A 27,998-nucleotide genomic window follows, 5' to 3' on the forward strand; every position below is an offset into this window, starting at 1 on the left:
AGGGAAATTCCCCAGCATTCCAAATACTGTCGGTAATAATAAGATCGATCCTGCTGCCAAATCCCTGGCAGCCATGTTATCAGGTCTCACTGACTGACGCTTGTCTTCTGAGCTAGAAGATCCTGAATGCGAATATGAAGCATGGACCACATGTACCAGGTCAACTGAAATCCAACATTCGGCACTTAACCATAGCCTTACTTTGAAATATAGTCTTTCTGTCATGTCAAGGCATCCAAGGGTTGAACGTATAACCATTAAAGAACACTTAGAATGTATGACTCACTGCTATGAAAGCCGCACATGTGGTAACATCTTTATTCCTCACAAATTCCTGAAGCAAACACTTATCTTCCTTATAAAGATGAGGCAAACACTGACATAGAGGTTAAGTGTTTCCTAATATTGAGCCATTCTTGCATTTGTTAAATCCAAATTGTCATGGGTGGGTACCTGCAGTTTTATACTGCAGTCGGTGCATTTACTTTTTTTTTTTTTCAAGATTTTTTTTTAAGGTCTAAATTGACTCACTGGTTGGGAGAAGGTGGATAGTGGGATTTGACCCTGACTGGGCTGGTTACAAGGACAGTGCATTCAATCCAGAATATACTCAAATACTAGTCACCTGTGTTCTTCAAATAAACCAGATCTAGATTTAGTTTTGCTTTTACACCTTGTCATTTCAATTTAGGTTGTTGATATTTTATTTAAAAATGTAGTTAATAAATACGTGGAAACTTGTCATTAAGACTTATCCTATTGCCAAATACAAACTTCGAATAAAGCTGTAGAAATCTTACTTAAATGTAAATGCACCGGGGTCTTCCCTGGTGGCGCAGTGGTTAAGAATCCACCTGCCAATGCAGGCGACACGGGTTCAAGCCCTGGTCCGGGAAGATCCCACACGCCTCGGAGCAACGAAGCCCACGTGCCACAACTACTGAGCCTGTGCTCTAGAGCCCGTATGCCACAACTACTGAAGCCCACACGCCTAGAGCCCGTGCTCCGCAACAAGAGAAACCACCGCAATGAGAAACCCGCGGACCGCAACGAAGAGTAGCCCCCGCTTGCCGCAACTAGAGAAGGCCCACGCATAGCAACAAAGACCCAACGCAGCCAAAAAATAAAGAAAATAAAAATCTTTAAAAAAAATGTAACTGCACCGACTGCAGTATACAACTGCAGGTACCCACCCATGACAATTTGGATTTAATACATGCAAGAATGGCTCAATATTAGAATGGAAACAAAAAGATTCATTTACTTCCATTCCAGGACAAAAGTACAATGTCATAAGTCACTGGAACTATGGGACAGGAAACACCGATGCCTGATCAATAGTGCACAGTAGAAACAAATTATTACTGATTTCAGGTCACATGCATAACTATTTATTAATACCCAAGTCAAATAAAAGTATTAGCAGTAAGGCAAGATTTGTGAAAGATATGAAAATACAAGACACATGCAAAATCGAATGTTAAGGCGAGCAACTTGTGCACTGTATAAATGCCATACATTTTTTGGATCAGTATCATAATATTTAAAAGCAGCAGAAATATCACAGGATACATTTGAGCCTAAAAATGGTATCTGAAACTTACAAAGTTCTATTTTTCTTAAATGCTACTTCCCTAACTTTTAGTGAGAAGACTCTCTCCATAATCAATAAAGACACAATTATTAAATCCTCTGAGAGGGAGGCTCAAGAGGGAGGGGATATGGGGACACGTGTATGCACATGGCTGATTCACTGTGTTAGTACAACAGACACTAACACAGTATCGTGAAGCAATTATACTCCAATAAAGATTTTTTAAAATAAATAAATAAATCTGCTAAGCAATTCATACAGCCAGAGTTAGAGAACGCATTCACATTCCAACAATGGCTGCTAGACACACTGTTTCTGCACAGCATCAGCTGAGTCCTGTAGATTCATCCCAGTGTTTGTGACAAGTGTGGAGGTATTACGGGCTCACCTCTGAAACCTGAAATTTATGTCTGCAATTTTTGTAAAGTAGACTGAACAGCAGACTGAATTGGGAAATACAGTCCTTAAGCACATGAAAAATCAGACTTCATCATCACTTGTATTAAACCACAACCATCACTGTCAGCGAGAAATACATACATTACGTTAGGAGCCATCGGGGATTGGTGCAAGGTCTAGGACCCCATCTCTCTCGACTACCTCAGTTCATGCCTTAGGATTTATCCCACCGTCCTGTATGGTTTTGGTGCTGGACCAGGTTCATACACAGGAGATTCTCTTTAACCAATATGCTCACTTCCCAATTTCCTGCACAAATCCTTCCCTTATAGATTCCACCTCCCTAATGAATATAGAGAAAGCCCACCGCCTTCTTCCTGCTGCCTGGATGGTGGGTTCAACGCAAAGGTCAAAGCAATCAGTGCAAGAGGGGTAGCTCCACCCCGAGATATGAGTTTGTGATCCTGTGACCTCCCCTCCCCTCAGAACTGCAATTATCACTTCACCTGGAGCAGTACCGGCAGGAACAGGCTCGGGAGCTGTGATTATTTTTTAAAACATTTTCCCAGTTGCTAATTACCAAGACCGATGATCACTTTCTAGCTAATATGTCTTAAGAGACTATTGGCGCGTTTGTGACAGATGCTTACTTTTCTATGATCCCTGGAGGCAGACAGGGCTCATATGTAGGGAGCAGGAAGTACTTAGGTTTGACACGTAAGGGATTGGCTGCAAGTACATGTCTCAATGCAGGTTCTGCTTCACTGAGAAATTCTACCCAGGACAGTTCTTTCCTAATTTCATACACTGAGCTGGACCATCAATTAAGGTATGAACAATGAAATGGAATTCGTCCAAGTATATGAGAAGGATCTAAAAAGAGATACAAATAACAGAAACATGATGCCAATGTCTATATTAGATATCATTGCACTCATTTGTACAACTCAATATCAATGAATCTGTAAATTGTTAGGGAAATAAATTTTACTGACATTGACCCTCACTAACGATAGGAAGCAGAAGCAGACTAATATCCATAGAAGAAAGAGAGAAGGTTCTAAAAGAGACCCTTGGGGGGTGGGGTGGGTTGGGGGAAAAAAAAGTAATAAAAGAGACTCTTGCAAATAACTGCACCAGGATCAGATGGTTTAAGAGGGAGATTTTACTATTCCTATTACTGCCAGATAAGTCAATGCTACTCACTTAATTCAAGACCATCAAATGGTCAACAAAGTCCTCCACACTTTTTTTTGTGCAAAACTTTGAGTAAGGAATTATGGTTACCCCTTAAATTAAGAAATATATATCTGATGAGTCAAGAAGGGAAAAAAATATATATTATGGCTGAAATTAATTCTTCAGGTTTTCCTACACACAAATCAACTCTTTGATCAAGGTTCACTATGCGGTGATTCCCCAACGTCAAGTCAGTTGCTAGAGCCAAAACAGTGGACAACCCATCCCCCCCAACTCATTTACACAGATGCAAACACACATGCACGCATACTCACACACTCTAACATACAGTCACACACATTCGCACACATATGCACACACACAATACACAATCACCCACGTGCTCATGTAATTTCAGCTGTACACTCACAGGCATTAATGCACACACTGAACACATAAAAATTCCCCCTCACATATAAAACACCCTCCCAGAGCCATAATAGGGAAGATCAAACCTGACTCCATATTAGATCTGTTCTTTTTTCACTTTAACCTTTGTGCTCTGTTGCCTGTCCTTAGTCATGCTGGCTCTGCACTTTTTGTAAAAGAATGTTACATATATCCTGAAATATACAAGATAGCCTATTCTCAAGACTCTGACCTTCAAGAGTCCATTCATATAGAGATAAAAACTGTCTTGTTGGAGGTTTCAGAAACATCTTGACCTGACCTACGTGGACAGTGGACAGCTACAAGAACCTACGTGGATTCTGACACCAAGAAGTTTGCAACAACTAACCATGCCCCTCCCTCACCTTGCCTTTAGAAGGGCTTTGCTGAAACTTTGAGGAATTGGGGGTTTTGGGGGCATGAGCCACATGTCTCCTTGCATGGCCCTGCAATAAACCTTTCTCTGCTCTGAACTCCGACGTTTCAGTTTGTTTGGCCTCACTGTGTGTTGGGCACATGAACTTGTGTTCAATAAGAGAACCAGACCTTGCTGTGGGCCCTGATGGAACTCCCTTGAACCATGGTGTTGAGCCCATGCATGAAGAAGGATGGGCAAGTAAAGAGTTATCAAATGCCCCAAAGGGGAGAAACAGGGTCTTGGATATTATTACCTAGACACAATTGCTGGCCCTGCCTGTTTCAACCCGCAGAAAGGGACATTTAAGTAATTCAGAGTTGGTGTTTCCAATGACCAAGACCTATGCAGAACCTGGTCTGCATGCAGAGCAGCCTCTCCCCACAGCATTGCTGATTTCAAGGAATCTTCTCCAAGATATAGGAGAGGGTAGCAGGAGTGAAAAGTTTGAGGTCCAGGGAAAGTCAGCTTGCTGAAGTGTAAGGCTGGTACTGTACATACACAAAACATACAACGTACAACATAAATGAACAAATTTCTGTCATGGAAGCTGTGATACATTTGGTCTTTGTCCCTGGTTTCTGACACAGAGCTGCTAAAACCCTTGTTATGTTTTGAATGATAGAGGTGAAAGGAGCCTCTTTTGTTATTTCTAACAAACCCCTTTCAACCACGTCTGAGGTTCTGTTAATGAGGTGACTCTTGGTGGGCCCCTAGAGAGCTTCAGGGTGGGAGCTGGTTGCCAGAGGAACCGACCAGGAGACTAGAGGGTTGCAACTTTCAGGCTTAGCCCTGTGCTCCAGAAAGGGAAGAGGGGCTGGAGATTGAGCTTATTCACCAACTGCCAATGATTTCATCAATGATGCCCACAGGATGAAGCCTCCATAAAAACCTCTGAACAATGGGGCACAGAGAGCTTCAGGCAACACATCCACCTGCAGGGAGGGTGGTGTTACCCAACTCCATGGACACAGAAGCTCCTGTGCTTGGGCTCCTTCCAGAACGCACCCAATGTACTCCTTCATCTGGCCATTCCTTTGTATCCTTTATAATAAACTGGTGGTTTACGGAAAATGTTTTCGGGCATTTGTGAGCATTCTAGCAAATTATTGAACTTCAAGTGTGTGTGGGGAGGAGTGAGTGGAGGAACCCCTGATGTAACAGCAAAGTCAGACAGAAGAGTTGTTAGCCCGGGCACCCAACGCTTGAGACTCACATTTGAACTGAGGGCAGTCTTGTGGAGTCTGAACTTGACAATACGAAAGACAATCTACAGAATGGGAGAAAATATTTGCTAATGATATCACTGACAAGGGGTTAATATCCAAAATATATAAATAGCTCATATAAATCAGTATCAAAAAAACAAACAATCTAATCAAAACGTGGGCAGAGGACCTGAAGAGACATTTTTCCAAAGAAGACATACAAATGGCTAACCGGCACATGAAAAGATGCTCAACATCGCTAATTATTAAAGAAATGCAAATCAAAACAACAATGAGATATCATCTTACACCTGTTAGAATGGCCATCATTAAAAAACCTACAAACAACAAATGTTGGAGAGGGTGTAGAAAAAAGTGAACACTTGTACACTGTTGGTGGGAATGTAAATTGGTGCAGCCACTATGGAAAACAGTATAAAGTTTCTCAAAAAACTAAAAATAGAACTACCATATGATCCAGCAGTTCCATTCCTGGGTATATATCCGGAAAAAAATGAAAACACTAATTCAGAAAGACACGTGGACCCCAATGTTCATAGCAGCACTATTTACAATAGCCAAGATATGGAAGCAACCTGAGTGTCTGTCAACAGACATATTACATATATATATTATGTACATAATGGAATATTAGTCAGCCATAAAATAAGAATGAAATTCTGCCATTTGCAGCAACGTGGATGGACCTAGAGAATATTATGCTTAGTGAAATAAGTCAGAGAAAGACAAATACTGTATGATTTCACTTATACGTAAATCTAAAAAATACAAACAAACGAATGTATAATAACAAAACAGAAAGAGACTCACAGATATAGAAAACAAACTAGTGGTTACCAGTGGGGAGTGGGGAGGGGCACATTAGGGATATGGGATTAAGAGATACAAACTGTTATGTATAAAATAAGTAAGCAACAAGGATATATTCTAGAGCATAGGGAATCATAGCCATTATCTTATAATAACTTTTAATGGAGTACAACCTGTAAAAATACTGAATCACAATGTTGTACACCTGAAACAAAAATAATATTGTTAATCAACTATACTTCAATTTTTTAAATAAATTGTCCAGAAAGTTTAAAATATTTTAAAAATATTTTTAAAATAAATTGTCCAGAAAAAGAAAACCACCAAGGTGATGATGAATGCCACGGAAGAAACAAGGAGATGGAATTGAGAGAAGCTGAGGGAAGTCAACTTTAGATAAACTGATCACCTCTGAAAGTGAAACATTTGAGCTAAGACCCATAAAAAGGTAGAGGGTAGGGCAGCAGTGTAAGAACTTGGGGGAAGGAAACTCCAGGCACAGGGAACGGCAAATGCAAAGGCCCTGAGTCAGGAATGGATTTGGCATATGGAGAAATGGAAAAAATACTTGTAAGAATGGAGGGGAAGACAAGTGATTGGGGTTTGGCTTAAGCACCCAGGGAGACTGCAGCGCTGTTTCAAACCTGGGGGATACTCAGAGAGGAACAGGTCTAGGGGAAGACGAGTGGAATCAAGAGCTTAACTTTGTACCTATCAAGATTGAGATATCTGTAGACATTCAAGTGAAGATGTACAGAGAACAGTCTTTCAGATAAGACTAGAGATGAGCACAAAGTTCTAGGTTGGAAATGAACATTTGGGAGTCATTAGCCTACAATATTACTTCAAGCCTAGAACAGAAAAAGGATGTTAGGTAAGAACTACAGTATGGCCTTTAGTTAAAGATAACGTATCAGGGCTTCCCCTGGTGGCGCAGTGGTTGAGAGTCCGCCTGCCGATGCAGGGGACGCAGGTTCGTGCCCCGGTCCGGGAAGATCCCACATGCCGCAGAGCGGCTGGGCCCGTGAGCCATGGACGCTGAGCCTGTGCGTCCGGAGCCTGTGCTCCGCAACGGGAGAGGCCACAACAGTGAGAGGCCCAAGTACCGCAAAAAAAAAAAAAAAAAAAAGAGGAAGAAAAAAAGGAGCTATTTGGGAGAGAAGATAATTTCCATTTCTATTTCTGACATTTATACTGAAAGCAGAACATCACAGAGGAGGTAAGCAAATCTAGGGCTAGAGGTCAAATGTGAGAATATTTGCCAATCTGAGAAACACCAGCATAGAACCAATAGCTTAAGCTTTCAAATTACTGAAGGAGTTACAATAAAAGAACAGAAAGTAGAGAACAGAAACGTTGAAGATTCTTGGAGCATGAAGATCCAGAAACCGGGCAAGTAAAAAGTGAATCAGCGCAGAAGGATGTAGGTTAGTTAGGGTGGTGTTACCTGGACCCAGACAGGATTGGTTGTCAGGAAAGAAAAGGGACACTGTTAACAGGCAGGAAGGTGCTCTAGTCCATACAGAGAATGAAGTTATCAGCCTGGGCAGAGGCATGGAAGGAATGGAATTTTATACCAAGCAGGACCTCAGCTGTGGAGAGGAAAAGGAGTAAGAGGTAGGCCTGCTGCCTGTTTTTGTAAATAAAGCTTTATTGGAACACACACACACACACACACACACACACACACACACACACACACGAAATAATTTCTAGTAATAGGCTAATGATGTGTAAGTTAATAAGCTAAACAAACAATATACATTATTTCCATCCTCCCCAATTATTCCTATTTTAAAACAGGTAGCTAGAATAGAAAGTAGAAAGATCACATATAAAACAATAGACCAAAAAAATATAAACAAAAAAATAAACAAAATAAAATAGACCTATTATCTTTGTTAGCCACTTTGCTAATTAGGATAACATAAATTCAACAGTATTTCTGGAAAACTTAAAGGGAACTTCCAGTAGATAAATATAAACAAGGTGTGCCTTCTAAACCACGGCATAAAAGCTAAAAAATACATAATCTATGTAAGAAGAACTATAAAGCAAATTAAACTACAAGGAAACAAAGAGAATTAAAAAAGAGTAAAACAGGAGTGAGAGACACACAGGACAGGGTTGAGGCAGCAAAGGCAAAAGTAAAACTCTCCAAGACAAGACAAAGCTGACTGGAATGAATAAAACGAAAACAAAATCCAGCGATTGGCTGGTTCTCAGAGACACCCACATCCTCAAACACCAGCCAGGGAAGACAAAATGTAAGAAACAAAGTATATCAGGACCAGGCAAATGTAGATAACGGAATCAGGAAGAGTAATAGTAACAGTAGCAGGTAAAAGAATTTAAGATGAGAGCCATTAAATGGGGTAAAGTAGAAATTTATAGAGTAACATGAGTTAGAAGTTATAGTGTGGCTGCTTTACATAGCAAATAGTAGGGAACTAAATCACATAAAACAAACGCTGTTTAAAAAGAAATACAAAAACAAGGATGTGTGACAGAAACACCACTGAGAAGATATTAAAATACCACTAATTTTGTGACAAATAATATAGGAAAATATTATATATATGGCCTAAATATTAAAACTAATATTGACATCAGCAATATATCAAAGTAGATAAAAGATGTACATATTGAAAATATACATGGTTTTCAATTATTCATATTTGCCTTAAAAGAAAAGACCACACATGGTACCACAATGAAAAGCAGGATAAATTCCTCAAAATACAATTAGGAATAACAAGAAAGATAGCAACCAAAAAATTCGAAACAAATCATAAAATTAAAAATTATCCTAAATGTCTCTTACGTGAAGTAAGAATAGAATTGGCAATCACTGCATATTTGTAAAATGACAGTAAATATTTAAATGTGAAAAATTATGGTGAAGAAGCATGAATATAATCAGAATAATTGTGATTATTTCTATGATTACCAAGTGGAAACAAGAGAAGGATCATACCAAAGATATCACTTGCCTACATGAAAACTAAAAACATGTTCTGAGAAAGGATAATTGAACGTTTGATATATGTCTTATCTTCAGCAAGTAACATACAGTTTTAATGTAACATCAGACAAACTCTCTAGGCGTACCAGTTGAAAGTATTTTGTAAAACAAGTAATAGTTCGCATGATTCAACATTCACAACGTACAGCTGAGGTCCTTCCACCACCCAGTTCCTCTGTTCCTAATTTTGTGAATCCTCACAGTGATATTCTACGAATATACAAGCAAATATCAGTTTAGATTTCCTTAGGCTCTGATCATTTAAAAACACTTTAAATTTTTGTAGGGATGAGGTCAAAGCAAAGGAGGATGTGAGGGACTTCCCTGGTGGCGCAGTGGTTAAGAATCCGCCTGCCAATGCAGGGGACATGGGTTCGAGCCCTGGTCCAGGAAGATCCCACATGCTGTGCAGCAACTAAGCCCGTGCGCCACAACTACTGAGCCTGCGCCCTAGAGCTCGCAAGCCACAACTACTGAAGCCCACGCGCCACAACTACTGAAGCCTGTGTGCCTAGAGCCCGTGCTCCGCAACAAGAGAAGCCACTGCAGTGAGAAGGCCACGCACTGAAACGAAGAGTAGCCTCCGCTCTGCAACTAGAGAAAGCCCGCGTGCAGCAACGAAGACCCAAAGCAGCCAAAACTAAATAAATTTATTTTTTTAAAAAGGGACATGAAGAGAAGAATGGGTTTGAGGAGTGCCTTGATGGGAACAGCTGGTAAGCTGTTGAGGAACTGGGAGGAATGTCACAATATGAAGCTCCATCTGGTTATAAAGGTTGGAAACTCAAATCAGGGATCTCCAGGGAGTCCCTCCCCAATTACTAACTCCACAGGTTTCCCAAATCAACAACTTCCATGAGCTCACCAGTCACAGACACCAACTCCATTCCATGACCTGCCCCAATAATAGTCATAAACATTGACTCCTGTACCCATCAGTGACCCCTCCAAGCTCCTAATGTCCCCCAACGACTCCATCACTGCCCCCAATACCTCATCCTTGATTCCCCAAACCTCCACATTATTAATGCCCACAGACTCTCCCATAATTGACCTCAAGACGCCCCATTACTAACCCTACAGTCCTATCAATGACCACACAGGCTCCGCCAATTACCAGTTCTCACAGGCTTCCCAATCAGCGACCTCACAAACCTTCATCCCTTATTCTCCAGGCCATGAATTCTGAACCCACAGATTCATCATGCCATAGCGGACCCCCCATTCCCTCCGTCACTGAACCATAGATTCGCCCAATTAAAAACTGCTCAGATCACCGATTTCAACAGACTCTCCGATTATGTACTAAACAAACGGCCTATCAACCCAATACACCTGCTTCCTTGACCCTCACAGACTCCTGCCACTGACCGCACCGACCCTAATCACTGATCCAACACTGCACCCCACAGAAGTCTCTCCTCTTACCGGGTCTTCTCACGACGTGGCTGGAACCACCACAGGCTTCCAAAGGCTACTTTCCAAAGCAGGTCGCCTGGCAACGCCACAGCGCCTCTGCTGCGCATACTCAGTACTACCTGTGAGCCGACAATGGCCACCGGTCACGTGAAGCACCTCCAGGGGCCTGGATTCTGCACGTGGGGTGGGCGGGAGTGGAATGGCTCTGCGGGGCAATATGGCGGCAGCTGTGGAGCAGCCGTTTTCCAAGTCGTGCTCTACAGAGAAGTAGCCTCTTCCACCGGACATCTCAGCTCTGGAGCGTCCGTCTCCCCAAATGCCATCAAAAGTGTGGCACACGTGCCGACTCTTGACAATGCAGCTTGGTCTTCTTCCCCGTCAGTTATGTGGGACCAAGACTTCAAACGGCCGTGGCCACTGAGTCTCTCGTCACAGGAGGTGGTGGCCGTATTGAAGGAGGTGTACGTGTCCAACAGACTTTTATCCTTAGCAGAGAGAAGCCTGGTCGAGGAGGGGCAGACCGTGGGAATATTTTTGGCTGGAGAAAGCTCTAGAGAAAAGTACAGGGCTATGGAGGAGCTAAGGTGGTGAAACTGGGTCCCCCTAAAATTGAGGTCCTCTACTGAAGCCGAATCCAGCCTCTGTACCCAGACACCGAATTAATCTCGGAGACAGAGTTCCTGGTGAAGTAGAAAATAGCTCTACTGCTTTGCCAGGCAAAGGGCGATAGAGCAAGGTAACACCCTCAAAACTGTGAGTCCCTACGTGGAAGGGGTAGTGAGGACTTTTATAGGAATGGTTCTGAGAGGGCGTGGACCTTCTTCTGATTGGTCGGTGATGAGGTAAGTGGGAATCAATTTCCGCAACCTGAATTCAACAGGTGGGGGGCCTCCGTGCCTGTGAGCAGCTTGCCTTAACTTCTCCCTCCTGGAGGGGGTTTCAGTCTTTGCAAAACAGCTCAAAGACACTGCTAGGTGTAGCCCTTGAAGGGGAACAGGACTCTGCCCCAAGGCAGCACTATTGTTTCTAGACTATTCCTCCCTTGTCTCTGCATCTCCTCCCTTCCCTAATTAGCATCTGTTTAAACCTGTCCCTTGGAACTAAGGGAAGGTCCTGAAGTCTAAATGAAGCCTATTTTCTGTAAGCGAGAAGTGGGGGACACGGTTGGTTGTGCAGTGGTTAAGAATCCACCTGCCAGTGCAGGAGACACGGGTTCGAGCCCTGTTCCGGGAAGATCCCACGTGCCGCGGAGCAACTAAGCCCATGCCCCATAACTACTGAGCCTGTGCTCTAGAGCCCACAAGCCAGAACTACTGAAGCCCGCAAGCCCGTGCTCCACAACAAGAGAAGCCACCGCAACGAGAAGCTTGTGCGCAGCAACGAAGACCCAACACGGCCAGAAATAAATATTTTTTAATTAAAAAAAAAAAGTGGGGGACACGGAAAGGCTTTTGTGCCCAGGAGCCCCGTCCTGCTTGGTGTGATACTGAGTTTATGATTAAGCTCTCTGTCCAGAACTTTATTCCCTTTCTTATACCCTCTGACCTCAGTCCTGAGCTAAGTGAACACTAATCCACCAGAGTCAAATGACTGAGATTGCTGTTGTCAACAACATCCTTAATGTAATAAAATTGCTGTTGTAGATATCATAATTAACATTAACTGAGGTTGTTGCTTCAGGGCAAAATGAGCTCAAAGACCCTCGGGCCATGGACCACCTGGCCAGAGAATCATAAACACATTCTGACTCCCAAAACCATGATTAAGAAATGTCACAGATATGTTACAAAATGATGATTAATCCTAGTTTCTTTGTTCTTCACCTTTACAACATCCCTAACACAAAGACCAAGATAGAGTGGATCTGAGACTCATCTCTGCCTCCCTTGCTTGGCGCCCTGCAAATAAACCATTACTTGCTACAAACACCTGCTGTCAGAGTTTGGCTTTCAGCGCCTCAGGCACACAAGCCCTTGCTCAATTACAATGTGGCAACCCAAAGGTTCCTCTGAGACTAGTGCCTTTGGTCGGCTGACCCTCTGCCAGCGCAGGACTTTCCTTTTGAGGATCCAGCAGCTGCCCAGCCACTTTGGCCCAGGGATCTGGCCGGGGAATTCCCTTCTCAACCGCGCATCAGCAACCCTAGGCAATATTTCAGGCTTGCAATAAAGGAATGGTTTCTCGATAGGAAGACGTAAGCAACCGCACGATAGTGCCAGCCTAAAACTTTTATCCTTGTATACTGGTGCTCTCCTAGGCCCATTGCCCATATTGCAGGGATTGGGTTTAATAAAAGAGCCTAAGGTTGCTTTTGGAATTGGTTTGGCTTTAAAGCTTTTGAAACTGGTTTGACTTTAAATCTTTTGGAATTGATTTGGCTTCTGTCTTGTGTGTGCATGTGAGTGTATATTTGTGTTAAACAAGGTGCACTATTTTAATTGGTGGATATGGGGGGGTTCAGTTTCTAAAAATAGCCCTTTAGGATGCATCCTACAAAATGGGACCACCTTTAGTTCTGGTTCCATGACTAAAGCCAAAGTTTTGTTTGTTTGTTTGTTGTTTTGGTAACACTGCGTAGCCACATTCTTTAGACTGAAGAAAAATGCCCATGACAAGCCTCATTTGACAATCCAAAACTGGTTTTGCCAGTCTAAACATTTTTTTTTAGAATTCTGACCCTAAGGGAGCAAGTCCTTCTAGAACTTGCTTTTCTTTCCCTGTGAGATGTAAATGTCTTCCCAGGGCTCTCAGGAGGTCTATCTTATCTAGACCATCTCCAGTTCTTGAGATTGAGGGGAAAAAAGGGAAAAGAGGCCTTTTAAATTTAAATTATTCCAACTGTTAGTTATAAAGTAGTGAATTTTATATTATAATGCCTGATTCATGACTAAGTTTTAAAATGAAGCTAAGAGATTTCTGTCTGTTTGGATGTATGTATGTATGTAACATGTGCATTATAAATATATGTCTTTACCCTTACCAAAATTAATTTATAAATGAGCTCTATTTAATTGGCTTAAAGGAGGTTAAGTGCTTATATAAATTCTCAGAAATGTAAAAGAAACTAACCCAAATGAATTTCAGGTTTGTGTGATCTGGGAAATAGTCAATATTAAATTAATATCTGGTATTAAAGTTAGCTTAAGCTTGTTGGGTTAATATAGACATGTCTTTATTTTTATTTTTTAATTAAAAAATATTGCTTAAAAATGTAACCATGATCGGAGCTTTCAGTAAGTTGTACTCTTTCTGCTGATGGAGGGTTTGAAATATTGTGAGAATGACTAAAGTGCGATAGACACAAAATGAGCAAATGCTGTTGAAAACATGGTGCCAATAGACTTGCTCAACAGTGTTGCCACAAACCTCCAATGCGTAAAAAACGCAATTTCTGCCAAATGCAATACAGTGAAGCACAATGATATGAGGTATGCCTGTGTTTGATTTCACAGCAATAGTGTGCTGTATATATTATCTGCACTTTGCAGATGGAGAAACTGAATCTCAGTGCAGTTAGGCAACTCAATCGAAGATAATTTTTTTAAACAGAAAGCAGTAAGTTGAAACAAATATGTAGAAAAACATTTAAACTTGCCCTGATAATTAAAGAAATGTAAGCTAAAACCTCAAACTACCATTTTTCACTTAAACATTTTTTAAAATTGAATTATAGTTGATTTACAATATTGTATTAGTTTCAGGTGTACGGCATCATGATTCAGTATTTTTAGATTATACTCCACTTACAGTTATTACAAAATCATGGCTATAATTCCCTGTGCTATACAATATATCCTTTGAGCTTATCTATTTTATACATAGTAGTTTGTATCTATTAATACCCCTAATTTGCCCCTCCCCTCTTCCCTCTCCCCTTTGGTAACCACTAGTTTGTTTTCTATATCTGTGAGTCTGTTTCTGTTTTGCATGTACATTCATTTGTGTTATTTTTTAGATTCCACATATAAGTGATATCATATTGTGTCTTTCTCTGACTTAATTCACTAAGCATAAATATTCTCTAGCTCCATCCACATTGCTGCAAATGGCAGAACTTCATTCTTTTTATGGCTGAGTAATATTCCATTGTATATATATACCACATCTTCTTTATCCATTTGTCTGTGGATGGCACTTGGGTTGCATCCATGTCTTAGCTATTGTAAATAGTGTTGCTATGAACATTGGGGTGCAGGTATCATTTCAAATGAGTGTTTTTGTTTTTGTCTGTATATATACCCAGGATCATATGGTAGTTCTGTTTTCAGATTTTGAGGAACCTCCATACTATTTCCCATAATGGCTACACCAATTTACATTCCCACCAACAGTGTACAAGGGTTCCCATTTCTCCACATCCTCTCCGATATTTGTTATTTGTAGACTTTTTCATGATAACCATTCTGACAGGTGTGCAGCACTAGATTCTTTAGCTAGAATCGTACAAGACAATACAGTTGCTTTAGATCATATTTTATATGTAGTGGCCAATAGCTCCTGTTATATGTTAATACCACATCAGAAGTTAAAACCTGCTTCGATAAAATTAAGCAACTGGCTACCTGGCTACACATCTCCCCAGAAGTGCCAGGTCCAGACTGGTTTTCAGGCTTATTCTCCTGAATTCCTCAAGGAATAAGATATATTTTCCAAGGTTTATTAAAGTTTGGGTTTCACTCCATCTCCTACATCTAATTGGGTCTGCTGCACCAGAACGGTGGACCAAGGGACTAAGCTTTTAGTCATGCAAGATTCGGGTCCACGACCTGGAACTTGGGAATGTTCCCAGCTCAATATGCAACATTTCCACTCCCCAAATTGAGGTGGGAAATAGAGCAGTCACTGCCCTGTTCCCTCAGAGATTTGGGGAAAGTTAAAACAGGAGTGAGGATGGAAACCAAGTCCCCCTAAAACTGAGTTCCCTTAGTGAGTTTATGATTCATCCCTCTGTCCAAAACTTTATTCCCTTTCTTGCCCACTCTGACCTCCATCCTGAGCCAGCTGAACACTCACCAGCCAGAGTCAGATTGTTGTCAGTAACATCCTTAATGTAATAAAACTGCTGTTGTAGACATCATCATTAACGGACAAACTCAGGTTGTTTCTCCAGGACAAGACGAACTTCAAGACCCCGAGCCATGGACCACCTGGCCAGAAAAACCATAAACCAGAGATATTCTGACTCCTGAAACCATGCTTAAGAAATGTCAGAAGACGACGATTAATCCCAGCCTCTTTTTTACTCCCCTTTAAAACTTGTCTCCCACTCCCCCGCGTGGCACCCTGCAAATAAACCATTACTTTGCTGCAAACACCCGCTTTCTGTGCCGTGAGCACAGAAGACCCTGCTCGGTTACAGTAGTACAGAGGATGGGGAACAGGGGAAAAGAGGTGGCATGGTCTAGGTAGGAGTGTCAAAGGGAGCTGGGCCAAGAAAGATGAGGTAGGAGGAACGCCCCGTGGGAGGGTCCGTGTTGAGGGCAGGCCTTCTCATCTATATGGGCAGGGCCTCTGGCAGAAGCAGGGCTTTTCTGCCTCCAAGACTGGGAAATACCAGCAGCATCAGAAGCCAAAAGAGGTGGAGTGGAAGTTGGGGGATAAACTTTTTTCTACGTTCCATCCTGTAACTCTCTTGTATTATGACAAGCCTGCTCCCTTTGTTTACACGGCTTATGAAGCGAAGCTGCAGAGGGGTAAGGGACCCATGTAAGTCACACAATGAGTCAAAGAAAGAAAAATGGCTCATCCGCTGGGAGCCTCCTGCCCAGCGAGCAGTTGCCCAGCTGATTTAGTTTCCTCAGCCAATGACAGAGGGGAGCCCTAGGCGAGGAAGCACTTTCACCAACTGCTCCCACTGCTTCAACATCCGGCCAGATGCTCTCTAGTGCTGACCCCTCCCCTCCACACCTTCACATGACTACTACTCGGCCTCAGTCCCACCTGCTGAAATTAGTGTGTCCTTTATCCACACTCACCTCCAGCTCTCCAATGAAGACTGTGGAACCAAGAGGAAACCAGCTGCCGACCTGAAGACTGAAATTCCTTTCGTTCACCACCTGGTGGAGCTGGCTGTCAGTCAGTGGATGGGAAGGTTTGAGGAATCGATGAAATGGAAGGTCAGTACACGAAGGTCCCCGGGTAGCCTAGGATTGGTAGGCCTTTGTGTGTGTGTGGGGCGGGGGGGTCAGTCAAGAATAATCTGTAGAGGCCAGTGACGGGAAGGTCCTCGTGGACCACGACGGGTGCAATTCCAAGAGTCAGTTATTGGGAGTATGAGGATGTCATGGTTGAAAGCCAGTGGAAAGAGGGCTTTTGAAATGATCAGAATCCAACTATCTCCCCCAGATTATGTTCTTTAAATATTACCCTTCGAATTTAGGTCTTTGATCTATTGAGAATGGATATTGATATATAATGTGAGGCAGGGATCTAATTTCATCTTTTTCCATATCAATAATCAGTAATTCCAGCACCTTAAAGGGTTTTCCCTCTCCCCTCTTTACATGATTTCAGACTGTGTATTTGTCCCTAAAATAAGAATATAAAAAAACCGTACAAAACATACAAAACAGGTTATAGATTCTAGGGGCATAAACCATACTGGTGTTTTGGGTCATAAATCCCATCAGTTACTAACGACCCCCCCCCACCCCAACACACACACATAATGACTAGTAACTTTACTAACAGGTTGTCTTATACAGAGAAAATATTCAAGGACTGTTTAAGTAAGTATCATTTTATTCACAAATATATTTTCAATCCGCACTTGTCTATACGTGGACTGTAAGATTTGTAAATTGCAGGGGCCAGGGGCACGCACCACAGCTAATCTCAATTGAAGTAGGTTGCTCGCCTGATTATTTAGCTATTGTCTCTCACCTCTCAACCTACTCTTCCACTGTCTGCTTTGTGATAGTGCAAACCAGATTCTCTTCTGCCAGCTTCACGTTAAGTTCTGCCAACATGGGCCACTAGAGAGAACGGGTAGGCAGAAGGAAAATGGAGATGGGACTTGCTTTTTCCTGTTTGCTTTCTCTTCTTGCTGCAGAGGAAACAGTTGGTTGCTGTTTTAAGTTTTCGTCCAGTCTTAGAATCATCTTCATTCCACGCCCTCAGGCATTCTAGCATCAGCCAGCCATGTTCTCTCCTCAGAGACTGGAGGAAGAGTTCCATGGCAGGGGAGCAGGGGACCGGGGGTGGGGAGGTCCATCCTCCAGGCTCCTAATTCCTTGCACCAGTCAGTCATTTGTCCTGTTCAAGCCAGCACAAAGCTTCAAGTGAATGACTGAGGAGCAGTGACTTCTAGCTAAATCACTTCTACATAAAAAACAGGGTGACGTTTGTGAGATTTTCTTACCAACCAAGGGCCCTCTTACCATGAGACTGGGTATTCTCAATGGCACTGGAATGCTAGTATAACCTGGGGTCTTTACGAGTCTGTCATTTTTTTTTAAATCTGGGTACCAAATTTGAAGGAATAGTACAAATAAAAAAAACTTAAGTGGATGCTTTAGTACAACTTACAGAAAAGGTAAAGGAAAACCCAAAATGGATGCATTGTCATGGTAACCAGGGAAGTCACCCCCAGGGCCACTGGGAAGCCAGCCTGATGCTTAGCTCTCATCATCAGGGTGAGCCTGTCAGAGACACTCTGCCGTGCCAGATTCGGGGGCCCTCATCACGCACAAGTGGGTTATGTGGTCACCCAATTCTCTGACGTATTTCACCGGCTCATTCAGGTTGTCACACGAGCAGGGGTCATTTTTCGCAGTCGGCAATTTGTGCAGTTCCAGTAGTGACTGATTCGTGCCCTCTTCTGAGTGGAACACACATGCCTTGCCTTGAGCCCACTCTCCGAGTCATCCTGTTCTGGTTTCAGGATACACCAAAGATTCGGCCACCTAGCAGGTTCTGCATCTTCATCAGCTTCTCAGCATGTCCCCTCCCCTCACGAGACTGGTGAAGAGAACAACTGGCAAAGTTCTCCAAAGCCACATCGTGGCCATCAAAGTAGTGGGACACGGGCAGGTAAACGTCAGAGGCTCCCGGTGGATCTGGAAGTTATTTGTGGCCTCCAAGTCCTGGTGGTAGTGCTGCGGCACCTGTGAGGGGGACGTGGTAGTCACAGCAGTCGCACTACTCCCACTCGCCTTGGGAGTGGTCCAAGGGTGCTGTGAGGAGGAGGCAGAAGGCTGGCTCTGCACGGGAGGTTGAGGGGGTGGGGTGGCGAGCGCCAGCTTCTGTTCAAGCACTGTTTAAGCAGGAAGCCATGGCAACTCTCGGCAAAGAATGTCTTTTTCCCTGAAAATCATTATTCTGGTAGGCTGGCTCTAAGAAGGCCCTCAAAGATTCTCAACTCTCCCCTTGAGTGTGGGCTGGCCTAGGAACTTGCTTCTAAGAGAATACGGCAAAGATGATAAAGATTTAGATATAATAGGTACAATGTGACATGGACTGTAAACCATCTTCAAATGAGTTATGGAGTCATTCCCTAGCAATGAGAAAGAGTTCAAGACGTTCTCTATCAAAATACACATTAAGGGGGCTTCCCTGGTGGCGCAGTGGTTGAGAGTCCGCCTGCCGATGCAGGGGACACGGGTTCGTGCCCCGGTCCGGGAAGATCCCACATGCCGCGGAGTGGCTGGGCCCGTGAGTCATGGCCGCTGAGCCTGCGCGTCTGGAGCCTGTGCTCCACAATGGGAGAGGCCACAACAGTGAGAGGCCCACGTACAGCCAAAAAAAAAAAAAAACACATTAAGGGTGTTAATCTGATGCAAAACGAGGGTAGACTTACGTCAACAAGTTTCCAAATTTCCGTTGCAATCACCAGCTTATCTCCTTTGTGAGATCTCTGCCATTCTGCTAAAGGTTCAACACATTTGGTGTATCCATAGCCATTCCTTATTTCTGACACATGATGAGGAACCATGTTACTGAAAACCTTGTCCTATTCACTGCTGTGCAAATTAGGGGCTGACTTGGCAAGTTTGGGGTGTTCAGACCCTGCACGTTCCAATGAAAGGAGTGACCCTCGACTGGCACCTGAGAAGGAACCTCTAAGCCCTTGGAATATCCTGCCTGCCAAGAGTGTCTTTGTACACCTGGGGTTTCGGCCATGCCACATAGTTTACATTAGCAATATGATTTTTGGTGAACACCTGCTTTTGTTTGCCTGGGGCTCTGGGCCATTCTGTATCAGTTTGATCCTTAGGAGGCTGGAGTTTGAGAAGTTAAGGTCAGTCATGTGGTTTCTCCATGCCTCCATAACTAACCCCTTTACTGCCCCTCCCACCCCCTGGCACTAAGGCTCAGGTGAGTTTCTCTGGTTGGCACTATGCCATATGTGTTGTCAGGTCATTGCTGGAAGAATTAAACACTGTCCATACAACTTCACTGGGAGTACAACTGGATGCACCTGGTTTCTCCTAAAGTCTGCCTCATGCACCTTTTACATTTGCTAATTTTAATTTGTAACTCTTCACTGTCATAAACTGTAACAGTAAGTATAGCAGCTTTTATGAGTTTAGTGACTGCTTTTAGAGAATAATCAAATGTGAGGGTGGTCTTAGGGACTTGATACAACTGCGTTCCTAAAATTTCTTTCTGATGTGTATTGATGATCTTGAAGTCAAGCTCGTTACAATTCAACCTACTTAGAGCCATGGATACTTAATGAGGTGTATCTTCCCATTATCACTACATTCATTAGCATTCTCTCAGTGAAAGTTTTCAACTATATAAAAAGCTAAAACTTTGATCTACAAGCTTTTCCACACTGAACGTACCAAATCTTCCCTACACGTTTCCTGTGACATAAAATAAGACATAATTGGTAACTGAAGGCACTACCACATTTACTGCATTCATGAGGTTTCTCTCCTGTACAAATTCTCTGTTATTACCTGAGGGTACACATCTGGCAACAGGCTGTCCCACAAGGACTACATTCCCTTGGGCTAGGAACCCACTGATATTTAATGATGTCTGCATGGCCACAGAAGGCCCTTGCACTGTCATTGTTTCAACAGAGTTCTTCTCCTGTACGGGTTCTGTGGTGCATAATGACCTGTGGTTCCCAAGAAAATCATTCTCCATCTTGACTGAATCCACATATTTCTCTCTCATATGAGTTTTCTTATGTTTAGTGAGGGAGGACTTGTGGCAGAAGGCTTTCCCACAATTGCTGCATCCATGGGGTTTCTCTCCTGTATGAACTCTCTGATGTCTACTGAGTATTGACTTCGTGGAATAGCCTTTCCCACATACGTTGCATTTATAGCGTTTCTCTTCTGTATGACCTCTTTGATGTCTAATGAGACTCGACTTTTGAAAGTAAGCTCTTCCACATTCACTGCATACATAGGGAGGATTTCCAGTGTGAAATACCTGATGTGCAACGAGACATGGCTTATGACTGAAGGCTTTACCACATTCCTTGCATCCATAGGGCTTCTCTCCAGTATGAATTCGCTGATGTATAAGAAAATTACCCTTCTGGATGAAGCCTCTCCCACATTCACTGCATGTATAGGGTTTCTCTCCCGTATGAGTTTTCTGATGTACAAGGAGCTGAGATTTCCTGGAGAAGGTTTTCCCACACTCACTACATGCATGGGGTTTTATTCCTCTTTCCACTTGCATATGTATATTGAGCTCTGCTTTCCTACAGAAGGCTTTACCACATTTAAGGCATTTATATGGTTTCTCTCCTGTATGAGTTCTCTGATGTACAGTGAGTTGAGACTTTTTGATGAAGGTTTTACCACATTCAATACACTCATGTTTCTTTCGTTTTTCAGTTTGATGTATACTGAGTTTCGAATTGGTGCAGATGGTGTTTCCATATTTATTGCATTTAACTGCAGTGTAACGTTTTTCATGCTTAGTACGAAGAAACGATTTCTCATATTTATTAAACTTGTCAGGATTCTTCGCTACACAGCTTTTATTCTGGTTAACTAAATCTAAATTAGAGTTCAGTACATCAAACTTATCATGGCTTTGCCTTAAAGTAACAAGATTTCTGCGCAGATGAAACACATTTCCCGATGAACTGTGTTCACGGCCTCTTTCCATATTTTTACGCTTGTTTTGGATTTCCAAAGACCACTGCATATGATCACCAATTTCTCCAACTTCTAGAAAGAAAATTAATTCTTTCATAATCAGGTTATGGTAGTAAAACTGCTTCTAAATCAGGTAATAAAACTGCTTCTAAAATGCCACGGTTTGGGCTGGCTCTTTGTGACAATTCTGTCATATGAAGGACACCATCAAGTGTAAATTTACTTCTTGAATATGAGAGGAAACACAATGAAATAAAGCCATAACATCTTAAAAAAAAAACCCAGCTGATTCAGAATCAATGGTAGACAATTCTCAATTAGTAAAGTTTTTGCTGCTCTCCAAATACATCCTCACAAAATGGGCAAAGAGGATGAAGTAGAAATGTGTCTCATTAACATAAGATAAAGTATGTTGGAGAGACATCTGATCTAGCATGATGGAGGATATAGCCATTCATTCCCCCAATGCTTATTGAATGTCTACTATGTATCATTCACTGTCCTAGCACTTGAATACAAACGCATCCCACTAGGCAGAAGAGAACAAAATGGAAGCAAAGAAATAAGACAACTTCAGACTGAAAACTGGTTCCTGGCATATGAAAAAGAACAGTGGGAGTTGGTCAACTTTAAATAGTTAAACACCTGTGAGAAAATAAAAGTTGAGCCAAGAAACCAGGAATAAAGAATAAGCAACCACATGTAAAGAATTGCAAGTTTTCATTCAAGTACAACAGCAATGCAAAAGCCCTGAGACAGGAAAGGTTTTGGCCAGGTCAAGAAATAGAAAGGTAGCCAGTAGGCCCTGAGTGGAATAGCTATATAGGGAGAAGGAAGTGTTGAAGTTCAAAAGGTAGACAGAAGGCATATCACGTAGATCTGGTAGGAAGAATCTGAATTTGACGCTAAGACTAGTGGCAAGCCACTGGAAGTTTTGAGAAGGTGGGGGGTTCTGATTTATATTTCCAAGAGGTTGCCAACTGCTACATGGATAGTGGTGGGAGAGGAAGGAGTGTAGGAGAGAGGAAGTTAATGAAGTAATCCAGGGAAGAGATAATGGTGGCTTGGTGTGGAGCAACAATAGTGTACGTGTGGAGAAGCGGATGAAATCAAGGTACATCTAGGAGAAGGAAAAAACAACATTCAGTGTTGAATTCAATGTAAGTAAAAGGGAGGAATCAAGGGTTTTCCCTAGGTGTTTGGCTTAAATGACTAGACGTACCAGCTAAGTTGTTGAGGAACATCAGGGAGACAGGTTTTGAATGTGGCAAAATCAGGTGTGTATTTTGACATAAACATTTTGAGATGGATATCTTGGTGCACACATGAAGAACTCAACTGGAGAGAGGAATTTGGAGAAGACTTAGGCTAGAGGACAAATTTGGGATTATCTGTACAGGCATACCTTGGAGATATTCCAGGTTCAGTTCCAGACCACCACGATAAAGCAAATAGTGCAATAAAGCTAGTTACGTGAATTTTTTTGTTTCCCAGTGCATATAAAAGTTATATTTAGGGCTTCCCTGGTGGCGCAGTGGTTGAGAGTCCGCCTACCAATGCAGGGGACACGGGTTCGTGTCCCGGTCTGGGAAGATCCCACGTGCCGCGGAGCGGCTAGGCCCGTGAGCCATGGGCACTGAGACTGCACGTCTGGAGCCTGTGCTCTGCAACGGGAGAGGCCACAACAGTGAGAGGCCCGCGTACCGCAAAAAAAAAAAAAAAAAGTTATGTTTACACAATACTGTAGTCTATTAAGTGTGCAATAGCATTGTGTCTAAAACAGTGTACATAGTGCACACTTAATTTAAAAATACTTTCTCACTAAAAAATGCTAACCATCGTCTGAGCCTTCAGCAAGTCATAGAAGTAACATCCAAGATCACTGATTACAAATCACCATAACAAATATAATAATAAAAGTTTGAAATATAGAGAGAATTATGAAAATGTGACGCAGACACAAAGTGAGCAAACGTTGTTGGGAAAAATGGTGCTGATAGACTTGCTTGACACGGGGCTGCCACAAACCTTCAATTTGTTTTGTTTTGTTTTGTTCTGTTTGGTTGCGGGACCTTACTTCCCCGACCAGGGATCGAACCCGTGCCCCCTGTGGTGGAAGTGCAAAGTCCTAACCTCTGGACCACCAAGGAATTCCCCACAAACCTTCAGTTGCAAAAAACACACTATCTGCGAAGTACAATAAAGCAAAGCGCAATAAAGTGAGCTGAGCCTGTACAGAAATTCCCAGACAGGGAACTACCAGGCAGTCCAGTGGTTAGGACTCGGCACTTCCACTGCCAGGGCTGGTTCGGGGGACTGAACCTGCAAGCTGTGCGGCGTGGCCAAAACAAACAAACAAACAAAAACCCAAAAACATAAGCCAGATCATGTCACTCTTCTGCCCCAAACCATTCAATAACTGTCATTCTGGAAAAAAATCCTAAGTCCTTAAAATGGCCTGCAGTGCCCTGCATCGTGTGGGCCCCTTTCTCACCTCATGAGTATCACTTCCACTCTTGATCGCTCTGCTCTCCCCACACAGGCTTCCTGGACAGTCCTCAAACACGCCAGGTACACCTCTGCCTCAGGACCACCACTGCTGGTACACTTTTCCCAGGCCTACCCATGGATCATCCCTCACTCCACTCAGCCACCCTAGCAGAGCAGAGAGGCGTTCCCTGTCCCTTGTGTATAAAACATCATGCCCTCCTATTGCTTGACATTCACTACCCCTTACATTGTTCTCCATGGTTCTAATTACCACCAGAAAAATCTGTATATTTCTTGTGTACCTCCCCCACTTAGAATGCAAGTTCTGTGAGAGTAATAACTTAGTCCCTTTTATTCTCTGCTGTAGCCACATAATATAAAGCACACTACAGAGCAGCACGTATTAGGCATTAAAAATACTTGTTGAGGGAATGAATCAATGAAACAATCATACGTGTAGCGGGCATTGTAGAGACTGGTTTAAATGAAGCTGACTTTGAATTTAGGGAATGGAAAGAAAATTCTATGTAAGCATCACATTGTATCTTGCAGTCCCTTGATCACAGAGGGATTTAAATATCCCATATTTGGTAGTAGGGTTATAACTAGAATTGTTTAGACTCGGGAAATTAAACTGAGAGTAACTAAGATGAATCAAAATAAATACCTCATCCAGCAAATATACAGAGAAATCAGCAAAGTATGCATGAGGTTTATGGTTTGATTTCAGGTGGGGTCTAACATTGTGAATTTTCTGTTTTTGTTTTTTTATTTGAGTGAATTCCTTTATTTCAGTGTATGTGGGAGGCATAATTCACTCTGAAAATTACAATACTTATAGCTCTTCCCTTACCATTTTACTATAAAAATTTTCAAACAAACAAATTGAAAGAATTACACAGTGAACAGCCATATATCCACCTCTTTTGATTCTATAGTTAATGTTTTGCTACATTTGCTTTAGCTCATATTTGCCCAGTCAGAATAAGGAAACAGACAGATGCACATTAAAAGACCGGGTTACCATGGGAACACAGCACCCTGGGTGGGGCTGAATATTAGGAAGGAAATCACTATTACCCAAGGTTCAGTAGTCAGAAGACGATGGTGAATCTGAAGTTCTCTCTTTGCACAGAGGCGTGGAAGACTGAATTTTCAAAGCAAGGGAAGAGGAAGGAACAAGCAGTGATACTATGGCAGTCAATGAAGAAGGGAAACATTTGAGAATCCTAAGAAAAATATCTAAGCAAAACAAATCAAGATCCTAGATGAAATAAATCAGTATCAAATCCAGGGGTGAGAACACAGGAGTATTTTCCTCTAAATGCTTAAGCAATGAATGTTAACATAGGAGAGTAACACTCAGAGGCTCTGTTTAGATGCTGTCAAAAGGTTAGAAACCAGAAGATGAGGCACCTCAGCACTATTTCAAAGGTGTGAGGCCTCCACAAATCTAGGAATTTACTTCTTTTCTACCTGGATGTTTCTCATTCACTCACCTGGAAAGTTCTGACCGTGGATATTTTCCTTTTCTAACCATGGTTTGTCTCTTTGCTTCAACCTGAAGATTTGAATTGGTTTGGGACTTTGATACCCTATTCACGAAAAATAACAGAATATTTAGGAAAATAACTTTGGGCGTGAGATCTAAACATTGTTAAATGATACCTTTTATAGATTGTGTGACTGTACCTTGGAAAAGAGTTTTCCCCTTGGAGTAGGGAAAACATACTCCTCCCTCTATCTGAGGCCTGAGAGGAGACTGAGAATCTGTCACTTATAAAATTCAAGTCTTATGTAGGGGCCAGCAAACTATGGTCTGTGGCTGTAACTAAGGCATTTTTTTTACATTTTAAAAGCATTATTAATTCAGAATAAGGTGCTCTTACAAAACAGAGTATTCGAAAAGTGAGGGCAAACTTCTAACACATGATAGCAAAAGTGTTTTGTACCATTAAATTTGAAAAATTAAAACCATTTAAAAATATTTATCTCACTGATGTTTCATCCTTTTGACGTTTCTATTTTTAAGTATATTTTATAGTGCATATAATAAATTTAGTAGAATACTTATGTAATTGATAAATAAAAATATGTGTGTGCTGAAAAAACAAATAAAATAAAAGTGTTATTTAAGAGAAACCAGAATATAATTACAGAGACAGTAAGTAGCCCGAACAGCCTGCAGTATTTACTATCTGGCCCTTTGCAGAAAAAGTTCGACAATCTCTCTTACATTATTCACACTTCAGATACCTGCCCCCAAATCACTGCACAACTGAGAAAGGAAGGACTGCTGATTGGGTACCCTGAGTGGCACAGGGAAGCAGTTCTTACCCACGGACAGCAGGTTGCTATAGTTTTCTAGCATCACATTCTGGTACAGGTCCTTCTGAGCAGGGTCTAGTAGCCTCCACTCCTCCCGGGTGAACTCCACAGCTACATCTTCAAATAATAATGATTCCTGTAGTAATGAATCCTTCTTTAATCTGGGGTGATCATTTGATGGTTTGGAAGAGAAGTCTAGAAGTCTACTCTAATCATTTCTACTGTGTAGGTTGTATCTATATAGGTGATTTACATTATATAGTGTGGAAGAATGGAAAGTCTTATACAGATATCGTGCTGCTGTGATTCAGCCACCCACCCCCTCAATAATTCAGAAGGTTTTCTGAAATGCGGTCATTAAAACCTCTTGTTAACCTTGATAGATTTGCCATCTGTGGGCATATGTGCATGCACTGAACTACATGCAGGTGATATCAAAACAAACACATGTATTCTTGCTCTCAAGAAGCCTTCACTGTGCACAAGTTAAACAGAAACAATAAGCACTAGAATTAAACATGAAAAACCTGATGATGCTATTGTAAGACACAGAATATAAACAATGTTTAATATATGCAAAGGCATAACACAGTCTTAAAGATGAGTGAGCTAACTTGAAGAAACAAAGATGAATTCTCAAAACAAGAAATACAGTAATTGAAATTAGGAATTTCAATTTATAGATTGACTACCAATTTGATATGACATAGAGAGAATGGTGAACTAGACAACAGATCTGAAGTGCAAAAGACAATGATGGAAAATACAAAAGCGAGGTTGAGAGATATGAAGGGTAGCGTGAGAATGTTGAATTTACACCTATTCTGAGTCTGAGGGAAGAACAGAAAATATGAGGGAAGGTAATAACCAAAGATGTAAGGGCAGAGAATATTTTAGAGCTGGTAAAAGACACACAACCTCAGGATGAGAGAACCCCACAATTTCAAGCAGGATCAGGAAAAAGAGATCCACTCCTAGACACATGGAAGTAAAACTGCAGAACACCAAAACTCAAAGGGAAAATTCAAAAATATCCAAAGGGAAATGACATATACCTAACAAAAGAACAAATATGATTTATAGCCTCTAAGTTCTCAACAGCAGTGATGGAAGCCTGAAAAGGAATGAAATAGTATTTTCAAAGTGCCAAGTGAAATAACTTTCAATCAAGAATGTTATACTGGGAGTTGCCTCGTGAGCTGCTGCTGCCGCAGACCCTGAGGTCCCACAGCGTGGAGTCGGAGGTCTGGAGGTCCCACGCCGCAAGGATGTCGCCACGCCTAAAGCACCAAAGGGAAAAAGTGTAGGACAAGAAAAAAAAAGTCATCCATCCATATAGTAGAAAGGCAGCTCAAATTACGAGAGAGGCCCACAAACTAGAAAAAAAGGAAAAACTGAAGAATGAAAAGGCGTTGCATCTCAACCTTATTTGTGAAAAACTGCAGCGGTTTCAAAATTATCTTGATCCCAAAAACGTAGAACATTCAGAGACGCTTGTGAATTAACTGAAAGCTATTTAAATCAGTTCAGCAGTGAGCTGGAGCAGATTGAGTTACACAGCAGCACCAAGGTCAGGCAGGGCAGGCAGCAC

The 27,998-nt window shown here is 42.1% G+C and overlaps 2 protein-coding genes and 1 pseudogene across 2 annotated transcripts in view; 1 reads left to right on the top strand and 2 right to left on the bottom strand.

The window, feature by feature from the left end:
- On the bottom strand, nt 1-18,778 carry LOC149744567 (ferritin heavy chain pseudogene; annotated as a pseudogene).
- Nucleotides 18,777-27,998, bottom strand: part of LOC111181084 (zinc finger protein 350-like) — an 18,322-nt gene continuing 9,100 nt past the window's right edge. Inside the window, exons 2-4 of the mRNA XM_022586143.3 lie at nt 26,417-26,543; nt 25,579-25,674; nt 18,777-21,661 (exon numbers count right to left, since the gene is read on the bottom strand). Coding sequence (XP_022441851.2) covers nt 20,319-21,661; nt 25,579-25,674; nt 26,417-26,543 — 1,566 coding nt within the window. The 3' untranslated portion in view covers nt 18,777-20,318. The remainder of the gene's footprint in view (nt 21,662-25,578; nt 25,675-26,416; nt 26,544-27,998) is intronic.
- Nucleotides 27,258-27,998, top strand: part of LOC111181249 (translation machinery-associated protein 16-like) — a 2,431-nt gene continuing 1,690 nt past the window's right edge. The window contains 4 exon segments of the mRNA XM_089903471.1: nt 27,258-27,267; nt 27,622-27,722; nt 27,724-27,895; nt 27,898-27,997. Of these exon segments, the coding sequence (XP_089759597.1) occupies nt 27,258-27,267; nt 27,622-27,722; nt 27,724-27,895; nt 27,898-27,997 (383 nt within the window).

This window comes from Delphinapterus leucas, chromosome 20, assembly GCF_059928025.1.
Source record: "Delphinapterus leucas isolate spDelLeu-1000000601 "Yukka" chromosome 20, BTC_Dleu_Yukka2, whole genome shotgun sequence".
Classification (NCBI taxonomy): domain Eukaryota; kingdom Metazoa; phylum Chordata; class Mammalia; order Artiodactyla; family Monodontidae; genus Delphinapterus; species Delphinapterus leucas.